The sequence below is a fragment of the Terrapene carolina genome, unplaced genomic scaffold (assembly GCF_002925995.2).
Source record: "Terrapene carolina triunguis isolate 2854851 unplaced genomic scaffold, T_m_triunguis-2.0 Scaffold66, whole genome shotgun sequence".
Classification (NCBI taxonomy): Eukaryota; Metazoa; Chordata; order Testudines; family Emydidae; genus Terrapene; species Terrapene triunguis.
In genome coordinates this window covers 84,908,016-84,920,422 of record NW_020664417.1, presented here as the reverse complement: position 1 = coordinate 84,920,422, position 12,407 = coordinate 84,908,016, and the positions used below count along the sequence as shown (strand labels likewise).

The 12,407-nt window shown below is 38.9% G+C and overlaps 1 protein-coding gene across 8 annotated transcripts in view; it reads left to right on the top strand.

The window, feature by feature from the left end:
- The window catches only part of ADD1 (adducin 1), a 116,694-nt gene that overhangs the window by 90,063 nt on the left and 14,224 nt on the right, over positions 1-12,407 (top strand). For 4 of the 8 annotated variants that reach the window (XM_024198571.2, XM_024198567.2, XM_024198570.2 and 1 more), the window contains exons 12-14: positions 1,599-1,688; positions 2,568-2,660; positions 11,840-11,996. In XM_024198571.2, the coding sequence (XP_024054339.2) occupies positions 1,599-1,688; positions 2,568-2,660; positions 11,840-11,996 (340 nt within the window). Of the gene's footprint in view, positions 1-1,598; positions 1,689-1,789; positions 1,808-2,567; positions 2,661-11,839; positions 11,997-12,407 lie in introns of all 8 variants that reach the window. The other 4 variants (XM_024198573.2, XM_024198569.2, XM_024198572.2 and 1 more) reach the window with 2 other exon arrangements.

The window sequence follows — 12,407 nt, the reverse complement described above, 5'->3', positions numbered from 1 at the left end:
GGTACTAGTCAATATTTCCATTAATGACTTGAAAAGTGGAGTGGAGAGTGTGCTTACAGAATTTGTAGATAACACCAAACTGGGATTGGTTGCAAGCACTTTGGAAGATAGGACCAAATTCAAAACAACCTTGATTTTAGAACTGGTCTGAAATCAACAAGATGAAATTCAGTGAAGACCAGTATAAAGTACTACATCTGGGAAGGAAAAATGAAATTCACAACTACAAACGGGAAATAACTGACTAGGTATTAGTACATCAGAAAAGGATCTGGGGATGATGATAGATCAGAAATTGAATGAGTCAATGTGATGCAGTTGTGAAAAAGGCTAATATCAATCTGGGGTATTAATATTAACAGGAATGTTGTATATAAGACACAGAAGGTAATTGTCCCAGTCTACTCAGCCTTGGCGAGGCCTCAGCCAGAGTAGTGTGTCCACTTCTGGGCACCACGCTTTAGGAAAGATGTGGATAAACTGGAGAGAGTGCAGAGGAGAGCAACAAAAATGATGAAAGGTTTAGAAAACCTGACATACGAGGAAATGTTTAGTCTTGAGAAAAGAAGATTGAGGAGGGACCTGATAACACTCTTCCAGTGTGTTACTTGCCATTATAAAGAGGATGGTAATCTGTTGTCCTCCATGTCCACTGAATATAGGACTAGATGTAATGGGCTTAATTTGCAGCAAGGGAGATTTAGGTTTTTTATATATGATTAAATGTGCGCGTGCACACATACTTTCTAGCTACACAGGTTAGTTAAGCCCTGGTATAGGGTTCCAGGTGAGGTTGTGCATTCCCCGTCACTGGAGGGTTTTAAGAACAGATTAGACAAACACTAGTCAGGGGATGGTCAAGGTTTACTTGGTTCTGGCTCAGCTGGACAAGATGACCTCTCAAGGTCCCTTCTGGCCCTACATTTCTATTATTCTACTTTAGTAGCACTTCCTGTTGGTTTTGAAATTACACTTCTACCCCGATATAACGCTGTCTTCGGGAGCCAAAAAATCTTACCGCGTTATAGGTGAAACCGCGTTATATCGAATTTGCTTTGATCTGCTGGAGTGTGCAGCCCTGCACCCCGGAGCACTGCTTTACCGCGTTATATCCGAATTCATGTTATATTGGGTTGCGTTATATCGGGGTAGAGGTGACTCTCTGTGGGAGTGTGGTTATGGAATGTGTGGACACTAAAAGGTTGAACATGGTAAAAGACTGATCCGGAATGCTCTGATGCCCTTCTGAACTGTCTTTCTCTACTACCTGATCAGTCTACTTTTACCATGTAAAAGGAAGGCAAATGCATGCTGTGGTACCTAGATACCAAACTGATTGGCATGTAAGAAATAATCTATATCAATAGAATCCTGGGGGTACATCTTCAGCTAGTGTAAATTGTCACAGCTCCATTGACATCCGTGGAGCTATGATAATTTATACCAACTCAGGATCTGTCCCTAAAACCGAGCCAAAAAAGGGTGGGTTTTTTTGTTTTGTTTTCTCTCTCTCTCTCCCTTCCCCCTCCCCCCCACTGAGTGGATAAAACGGGTTTGTCTACTGTTCACATGTATTTATCCTGCTGTTTTCTTCACAGATCCGGGAGCAAAACTTACAGGATATTAAAACCGCTGGTCCTCAGTCACAGGTTCTTTGTGGGGTAGTAGTGGACAGGAGTCTTGTACAGGTGAGAACACAGAGTGCCATAAAATATAATCTTAAAGTTAATGTCTGGTGTCCTCTACTGTCACCTAATATGTCACTATAACATTATTCTTTAATTGGCAGAGAGTAACTGTTTATAAGGTAAGTGTTAGAGATAACACACCATTGTCTTTGTGAGAGTGCTCAGGGTCAGAAATGTAAGAGGCTTTAGTAGTGCAGCTGAAGCATGTCTGTGAGAGATGCTCCTTGATTTATTGCTGAACGTAATGCATGAAAATTTGAAAAGGCTATTTATATGGGTTCGAATCCTGCTCAAAACTAGTCAGGCTTTGTGACAACTTGGATATTTTTCAAGTTAATGTACTTTTAAAATATAAGATATTGGAAACAGCAGAGTCAGTTTTGTGTCATAGTGTGTATTGAATATATTCTGATAACTTGACAATGTATTTGGAGATCAGTTAAAAAAGAAAAAACTATTGGTATTGTGCATCAACGATAAAATCATTAAGCTAAAAATACTGTCTTTGGTGCACTAAGTAAATAGACTTTTTTGAATTATTGTTCAAAATAAGAGTTTAAAGTGCTCGCTATACAGTTACTCAGCGAAGTGCACACTGTAATGACTTAAAAACTTACATCTCAGTAAATGTAAGTAATATAATTGGCAGCAGATAAGTATTTTCTGATGCACTTAATGAAGTTTGACTAGTCATATCATGAACATAGCATTTTTCAGTCTGGGTGTGATATTAGTGTGCATGTCAGTTCATTATCATTGCTATTTTATCTACCACTTACTGTTTCTCTGCATGTTTATAACTAGTGTCACATAATGCTCATGGTTGATGTGTTAAAGCCTGGGCTTGGTTTGCTCTGTTTACTCAATTTACTGTTGCAGGATGCTCCCCTCTCAGACTGTACGGAAACTATTGAAGGGCTCGATCTCACAGAGCAGGCCTTTAGTCCCGCTAAATCTCTCTCTGTTAGAAAGGTACTTACTGCCCTGTCATACTGCTCTAAATACTGTTGTTCACCCTTCACTTCTACCTCTCCCTACTCTGCCCTGTTACCTGTAATAGCTAAAGAGTTGGCTTTAATAGAAAGACTAGATTAGGGGTGGCCAACCTGAGCCTGAGAAAGAGCCAGAATTTACCAATGTACGTTGCCAAAGAGCCACAGTAATACATCAGCAGCCCCCCATCAGCTCCTCTCTCCCCCGCTCCCAGCGCCTCCCACCCACCGGCAGCCCCACCGATCAGCGCCTCCCCCTCCTTCCCCGCACCTCCCGATCAGTTGTTTCGTGGCGTGCAGGAGGCTCAGGGGAGGAAGGGAGAGGAGCGAGGGCATGACAGGCTCAGGGGCAGGAAGGAGTGGAGTGGGGCAGGGCCAGGGGTTGAGCAGTGAGCACCCCCCGGCACATTGGAAAGTTGGCGCCTGTAGCTCCAGCCCTGGAGTCGGTGCCTCCTACAAGGAGCCGCATATTAACTTCTGAAGAGCTGCATATGGCTCTGGAGCCACAGGTTGGCCACCCCCAAACTAGATGGATGTACAAATTATGTATGTGCCATTCTACACACAGTTAAATTACCCTTTTAAAGTACCTCTTAAAGATGTTATTTCTTTTTATATATTCCAACTGGTGAATAACACGAAACTGTGTGTGAAGTTACGGGGCTCATCAGGAGTTCTGCATGTGGTGTTTGGTTTGTGCATGTCATTGGTGTTCAATAATCCTAATTTGAGATCCACTTTGAGCTAGCCTAGCCTCCGCCCGATTGCGTCAGTGTAATTCCAAAGATAACCACAGGTCTAAGGTTTACCAAGCTGACTTAAAAAAAAAAAAACACCCTTCTGATTTTAAGGCTCCTATGCTGCAAGGATGCCGGATGCCTCCTTCTATATTCCTGTAATAGGAGCTGAGATGCAGGAGCTGCTCAGCACTCCACAGGGCTGAGTCCTAAATATACTAATTCTCAAATGGTTAATGAATAAACAATATCTATGTTTATGTATAAAACTGCATTTTATGCAGTATAATTAAGGCAGAAGATAAATCTAAAATGTGTTTTGGGTTTGCTTGGGAGGCTAAGTAAAATTTCCACAATGTAAATTCTTCAGTCTGCCCTTTGATGGGAGTTCAATATGAAACTTCAACAGGTAGATGTGTATCACTCCCTTTCTTCTCTGTCCCTCACCTCCTCCATCAAATTCTCAAATCAACTGGAAGCTAAATAAATTGTGCCTCAAAGCGCCTTTCTCCATCACCATGTTAATCCTGTCAAGAAGTGAGACCAATTTGAAATGTATAGTTGTTGCAAGTCCTGTGATTTTTTTTTTTTTAACATGCCATCTGTGATCAGCCAATCTGTATTGTACATACATCATATACCATATTATTGTGAGCGTGGTAAACGCTGGTTTTCAGGCCAAATCTCATGTTCTTGTCAAAAGGTAGCCATATTCTAAAGAGAAGGGTAATGAATTATTCTTTTCAGCTTTAAGGCTAGAAAATATAAACCCAAAAGCAAACACTTCAAAAGCCTTCACTTTTCTATCTTCTTTGCTCAGTTATCATAATTTCAGCAGGGGGATTGATGGTTTTAAATAATGTGTCGTCACAATATACAGTAATTTTTACCAGTGAAATGCAAGTTTTCATTTCAATTCTTATAAAGTGTTTGAATAATTGCAGTACTCTTGTAATGGAAGTATTCACAAGTAGTTTACAAGGATTTTAAAGGTAGCAGAGGCCAGAAGTATGGGCAAAAGTATGTAATATGTTTTTAACAGTATATAATGTCAGGGCAAACCATCCAAATGAAGTGTTTTTTCCCCTCTTATTGGTGTCATTAAAATCCTAGGTTACCAGTGAAATGATGTAAAATTATCTATCTTGACACATAGAATAGTAGTTACCTACCTACCTAATTATCTTTGTATGAAATGAGAATTGGGAATTTGGGACAGGAATATTTTGAAGAGTGAGGAATTATTGTATTGTAAAAAATGGCATTGATGGGTAAGCAAATGTTGCAGGTAGATTGTGCTGAAAATCCAAACACAAATTATATATTTTCCCTTCCATTTAAGATTTTTCAGAGCAAAAAAAAAACCTATAGGAAATATAATGCACAACCAATCAAACTTTTTAAAATCAATTGTATTGTTAGGATTCTATAAAGCACTAGAGATTCTTCTGTTGTCAATTTCTTAGAAATTTGCACTCAAATAAAGTAATAGCAAGAAATTGCTATCTGAATAGGATTTTAAAAAAATAAATATTCAATTAACATTGGGATATACATGATTTAGTAACACAGTCGTTTAAGAGAAAAAATTCCAATGTTACATACAAAATATGTATATAATCATTTGAGTCCAGTCTTGCCTAGAGCTGCACCAATAAATTATCAATTTTGCCTCGTCAAATGCTTTGACGCTCTCAGAAATTCTGGCCATGTTTCATCACAAGGTCCTTATGCATCACATAATTGTAATCACATTGTGAACCATATTAACTAAGTTTCTGCTGCAATCCTAGCCAAATAGGGAATTTGGGTGGGTTTTTTTCATTGACATTCTGTGATGTAATAAAATTAACAAGATATGGGCCATTTCCCTATTCTTGAAATGGAGTAGCTATTCATGTCTCTTTCTAAAAACTGCTCCATAGCTTTGCTTTTGCTGAGTAAGTTCTATGTTCTGCCCTATGAGTGGCTCCATTTCAGTGGTGATCTCTGGCTGCTAAACACCTTGAGACCTGGTCCTTTCAGATAAAAAGCACTATATAAGCACAAGATGTTAATGTGAATTATTAACTGCCTAAACTTTTTAATGAGTCAGTTATCTGTTAGCAAGACAAAGTGGGTGAGGTAATAGAGAGACAAGCTTTCAAGCTATCCGTTATCTATTGTATTTCATGCGCTTCATAAAGGGAAGAAAGATGCTCATATTAGGTGCCAGTACTGTTCATGTTTACCCCTAAGATTAAGATGTGTTCTCAATTTACATTTATGAAAGCAAAATACAGCAGAAAGCTTACAAAGTGAGTTCTTTTTTACCAGAATTTCCATATAGGAAATGTATAGCATTATCCAGAGTTGGACATTTCTCTTGTTCACCTTCTGTGTGGGAGAAACTTACCCCTTAAACTTCTCAAGGGTGGAAAGAAATTGCATTAATGGCTACCAGTCTCGCCCATTGCTCTTCTGTTGTTAAAATCGTAAAGAAAGCAGTCCTAATGTACAAGTCAGTCACATGTAGAGTCAGACAACCTTCAAATAGTCTATTATAGTTTAAAATAATATTAAAATCAGATAATGGTCCAAATGAAGTCATAGGAACATCAGCTTCTTCTATATCATCATATCGAGAGAGCTCTTCCTTAAGGTCCTCTCTCATTATAGATGAAGACACAATAAATTACTGGATTCCGAGTTGATGTATAATCTCAAATATTTTGTGCCATCTAATCTTTTTTAAAACTATGTTATAGAAAACAAAGGTAGGATTTTTTTTAAATTGGGGATCACATACCTGGTTTAGTGAAAGAACTCTGACTTTCTTCTGAAACATCAAAAACTTAGAGATGAAATGGGGTGGACCCTTCCTCTTGAATGTGCTGTTTATTAAAGTGTGTCCAGAATGAAGCAATTAGTAGCATATCTTCAATAATTTCAAGTCCATTTACGGTTTCTAATATGGCTATTATCATCAGTTTGGAAAGTCTGCTTCCTACTCTGAATTCAAGATAGTTTCATACTTGCATGTTTTAGAGACCTCATGAAGATTTTTATAAATTCCTGCCTTTGCATTGCAACCGTATCTTTGGTCCTGATAATGCAAGTCTCCATCTAATCTAATTATTTACCAAAAACTTCCATTTTTTGTTTCATAATACCCATAGTAATTCAAATCACATGTGTCTAAATGGACACACTTTGCACTATTCTTTTTTGGAGGAGGAAAGCAAAGTAACTCTTGATCGAGTCAGCAGTACTGTCCTGCTTCCAGTGGCCGTTCTTTAATTGTGGTGCATTTCATGCTGCGATCATCCAGGATTTTAATGCAGCAGGAGGCTCTGGTGGAGATTTAGACCTTTGTGAAATTTCTGTTAGTTTCTCTTCCAACTCCAATGAAGAGCTTTAGTGCTTGATGGGACAGAGCATCAGGCCTCTTACATGGGGATCTTCAGTCCCTTCCTACAGGCTCTTACCAAGAACACCTTTCGTGTCAGGTAAACAGGGAGTGAAATCACACACAAACCTCCAAATGGCAAGAGCTCCCTCTATAATGCACCCAGTCTATATCTGTCTCAAGGAACAAGCATTTCTTGAGGTCCACGTGATATCATCAGATCATGGAAGTTTAAAGATGTAAAAGCTCATCAAGTCCTTCATGGATCCTACTGCTCTCCTCCCCACCAGTCCATGTTGTTTATTTTTAGTGATGTCTCTAATGTTAATGTCTATCATGAGGCTTCCTCGCCTTCCACTGCGAGACTGTTCTACGGCCTAATCCACTGGAATATTTCTTGATAAGCCTAATAAAATTTCCTTTCCTTAACTTTACCCCATCACTGCTAGTTATTTATCCCCTTTTGCTACGGTACGCAATTCCTCTCTTTTCTTTGATTTTACATCCTTTAGATGATTCACATTCCCAGTCCCCTAAATTATTTATCCAACCCTTTTACTTTTGTCTTTCCTTACACAGGAAGTCAATCTTTTCAACCCCCTAATTACTTACATTGCTCCTCTCTGAATTGCCTCCAGTTTTACATCTCTCTGGTATTGTCCAGACTGGTTGCAGTATTCCAGGTGTGGTTTCAGCAGAGCATGACTATCACCTTTCTGCTCTGTGACATCATGCCTTTGCTTATGCAGCCCAAAACCTCATATCATATTTCTTTTGTTTTCTGCTATAGCCTGTGGTCTCTTTCAGCATTACTTGTCTCCAGGGGACAGATCTTCAGCTGGTGTCAATTGTTGTAGCTCCATTGAAGTCAAGGTGTTTCCCTTCAGACTGAATATCTGTGTGTCAGATTATTTTCCCACAGAAATATTAACTTGCATTTTTTTAGGATGACAAATCTCTCTCCATTTCCTGCCCAAATTTCCAAATCCCTTTGTGTTATTTCCCTGGCCTCACTGTTTTACTTGCTACATGATGAATGTCATGAACTAGATGTGCTTGTTTTACCCTCTTTTCCCGGTAATGAATAAAGATGTCCTCCAAAATAAGACCAAACAAAATACTGATCCATTAGTCACCCCACTCCAAACTGAATGCCTTGCTGTTTTTTGCTACCATTTGCTTACAGTACTTTAGTCAACTTTCAATTAATGTGACAGTGCTCATATCAAATCAGTGTGAATTACAAGTAAGGGTCAGAGACACATAATCAAACTCTTCAGTCAAATCAACATGCATTACATCTATTGCATTCCCTTTGTCTGCTAATTTTGTAATCCTATAAAAAACCACAAGCGTTGCCTGGCATGATTTCCTACTTTGTAAGACCACACAATTAGCTTATTGCTAATGGTTCAGTTATTCACTACATGTTTAGTTTGTAATCTTTTTATTAGATGAATCCAAAGTAGTTTTGGGCATTGATTGTTTTTCCCCCTGCCCATTTTTTTTAGTGAAATTATAAGACTTGGGAGTTCCAAAACGCTGTTTAAAAAAAATGATGTCATGGCTCGTATGAAATGCTATTAAATTGCTTTTTGTGGTGTTCTGTTGTAGCCTTTAGATGCCAAACTAGTGCAAAAGATGTCAAACTACATCAAATTTGAGGCCATCTGATGTTAAAGCAGCTGATATCTTGTGGAAAACTTTAAAAACATCCTTTTTAGATAGAATTATGCTATGTATTTATTCTGCAACTGGGAAAAGGGTTGTTCTTATTTTACTGGCAACAATAAGACAGCTTCTTAGTTTCCTTGGAAGTTCATCTCCTGCTGTTTGTTCCCCACCAAAGGTTATAATCCTCTATCAAAGTCACTTCCAAAAAAATCAGTTGTGATGCTTGTAAATAGAGGTTTATGGATTCAGATGCAGCCAGAGCTCATTAGTTTTTAAAAACTAATATCCTGTTTTCATGCAGATATCTCTAGTGTTATATTACAAAGAAATACACATAATTAGAAAGCTTTAAAAACTGCGTTTTCTTGAAATTTTAAGGGAAAATTTACTCAGATTGTCCATTAAAACTCTGAAGCAACTTTTCTACATACTGTACTAGAAAATTCATATAGTCCCTGATCAGCAATGACAACATTAATTTCACTTGGTTTTATTTTTCACGTGGACATTTTTTCTCTAATATAAAGATACAAATTGAATTTTGTGATGCTAGTCTTTCCTTTTTAATGGACTTTTCTACTTTCTCCATTTGGAGGGGAAAGGGCCAAGAATATATTTATATTAAAAGGTTTCCAGGGTTTTTTTAGAATGAATTGTCTGCAGGAGGACTTGCTTGCCAAAATCTGTTAAGGCAGTTTGTGAAGGATTTTAGTGGGTATTTTTTTCATAGTAAGTGTTTCATTTGGGCCAGAGTGAGGGGGCTATATATGCTTCTCCAGGCTTTTCAGGAGTGAGTGCACACAAAGTTTGAGACATTACATTGGGCCAGCATGCAGTTTAACTACTAAATCGAGTTAGGAAAATCAGATTCTACTGAGCATTGGGTAACTGGGTGACCAGGAAAGAGGACACTTGATGTGTCTCTAAACACTAGAATTTTTAGTTTGTATTAAGTTCCTGAAGAGTGTGCTTTCATTAATCTGAAAATAAAAAATCTTTGAATTTAATCACTACAAATCTACATTAACACAAGGGAAAGGGCTCATTCAAATGGTTTTGAGGGCTTTTCACTTTAAGTGCCAGGTGTCATCTTCCTTCCTGTTGCTACCCTTTGATGATGAAGCTGTATTTCTGTGGCAAACTTTCAAAATTTTATCCCATTTGAATTAATGTAATAATTTCAGTTTAGTTTTAGATCAGGACAACAACAACAACTTTCCTACATGTAGCCTGGGCACCACCTTGCTGCTAATGTTGGCTGCTTGAGCTGGGTGAAGACTTTGACATTTAGCTACTTTATGCCCCCTATGCAGGTGTCTGGAACTTTTCTGACGTGTTTTGACACCTGTATATCTATGTTTCTCTATCTCTGGTGGCTCATCCTCTACCGAGAGCTTCCTTCTGTTCCTTAACACAGTCTGGCTGAAGTCTTCTCCTCATCAGCTCCTTCTGTCCAGAACAATATTTCCCTGTCTCAGCTATGCCATCTTTTTTAAAATTTGCAGCAAAAACCTTTTTTGCCTGTACCTCTTAATTTCAATCTGGTTCCACTAATCATTTCCACTTTCTACACTTTACTTATATTTAGACTTTTGATTATTAATGCAAATAACAATTCAACATGAAAAAAAGTTGGATTGTTTCTCTAACATTTACAGCCACTCATACACTATACTTAATATCTTGCAGAATCTGATGACCACCTCACATGGAATGCAGCTGTAATGTACCACTTCAGTGCTTTCTGGATCACATGTGTACTCTTGTGAGGAATCTCTGATCATACGTAAGGCATCTCGATTTATTCACAGGTAGTAAAAGTCATGGACAGGTCACAGGCAATAAACAAAAATTCACAGCTTGTGATCTGTCCATGACTTATACTAAAAATACCTGTGATTAAATCTTGGGAGGAGGTAAGGGGGCCACTGCTGGGGAGGGTGGCATCTGTGGCCAGTGGCACCAGCTCTTAGGGGCCGCGGATTGCGGCTGCTCTGGTTGGCCAGGGACTGCTGCCTGGGGCCGCAGACTGCGGCTCCTCCGGCCGCCCGGAGACCGCTGCTGGGACCCCCAGAGCAGCGGCTGGTTTGGCTGTCCCCAGGGCCACTCCAGCAGCGGCTGGTGTGGCTGTCCCAGGAGTCACCTGAGCAGTTGGCCCCAGAACCAGCTGATTGGGTGGTCCCAGGGGTCAGCCACACTGGCCCCTGCGGAGGTTGCGGAAAGTCACGGAATCCGTGACTTCCACAATCTCCGTGACAGACACGGAGCCCATATCATACGGAAGCACTTAGGGCAAAGGCAGTTAATACATCACACACCCCTAACTAAAATCGTCTTGAGGATCAGAGAATAATTTGTAGATATCTGTGCTGATAAGGGGTTCAGATTGGGCATCAGAGTAACTTTTAAACTAATGCTGTACATCAGACCAATTAACAGAGAAACTCTTAAACAGACAAATGACCTGAAAGGTCTGATCCATAACAGACAGCCCAGGGAAGCATCTTCCATCTTTAAGGCAATATGAAGCCATTAGCTTCGATCCCCAGAAGGTGATAAGAAAACCTGCCATTAGTGGAGAGAGAGAACCTCTTCCCTGTACATCAGCATGTTCTGTTCTTGTCCTTTGGACACAGAATGTTAGCAGTGCTAAATATAATACTTAACTACATATAATGTTTTGGATCCAGTTTGTATGGAAGACACTATCTGAAACAGACATGGTAAAGTCTTTTTTTAAACTGTATTATTAAGCGTTTTAATATAGTAAACAGATAAACACTTAATCTCGTGTACATATAACATGTATAATAAACAATTTAACATCTGTTAGATATTATATAACTGCTGGAAATTGCTTTTCCTCTGAGCATTGAGGGTTTATAAATATTGAACCTGATCCTGTGAGTGTTCTGTGTGATAATCCCAGGGATTTCTACTGGACTCCTGCACACAAAGCACTTACAGAATCGGGTCACAATATTCTATTTTCCCTATGGAAATAAGGAAACTTGCTACTTTCCTGACAGCAAATGTATTCCAATAAAGTCTGTTTGGCTGCTACTATTTGATATGGTGCTCAATAGTGGATGTGCCCTGGTAAAAACAGTGATGTATGTAGCCACTTACCCATGAGGGCTGTTTTTTCTTTAATGTAAAATATCCTGTAAATTAAAGATTTTAAAGATTCCAAAATTGGGACTGTTGCTTATTTAACCTACGAAAATATATTCGTGTTTTTTCAGATTAATTTTTAATCAAACTTTTGTTTTGTTTTGGCTGCTTGTAGCCTCAGCCATTGTCAGAATTCTGTGAATTATTGTTTAGTGGCACACACATCTTAATTGTTTCTTTTTCCAGGGAGAACTGGTGACTGCATCGAAGGCAATCATTGAGAAGGAATATCAGCCACGAGTTATAGTGAGCACAGCAGGACCAAACCCCTTCAATAAACTCACTGATCGAGAACTGGAAGAGTATCGCAAAGAAGTGGAAAGGAAGCAGAAAGGTTCTGAAGGTTGGTTTGGTTTTAATCTGTAACCATGTACATTGCTGTCATATACATCAAGGCTATGGCCTAGCTGATATGAGCATAGGACTGGGAACCAGGATCGTCTGCATTCTTAATCCTAGCTCTGATAATGATTCCTTCTGTGGGCGTGGGCCAGTTACTTAATCTCTTGTTTCAATTTTTACAACTGTAAATTGGGGACAATATTTGCAAAGCAATTTGGAGATAAAAACCGCCATTGAAATGCTAAGCAATATTAGGTCAAAGTCTTGGTTCTTAATCAAACAAACACTGGAGTCAAAAGGGAATTGTGATTAATTACCATCCACAGAATTTGGCCAGTTTTTGTTGTCACTTAAAGTTTCATATGGAAGCTTGAGACTTCATTCAGACAGACCTTTTCTTGAACTTGGTATA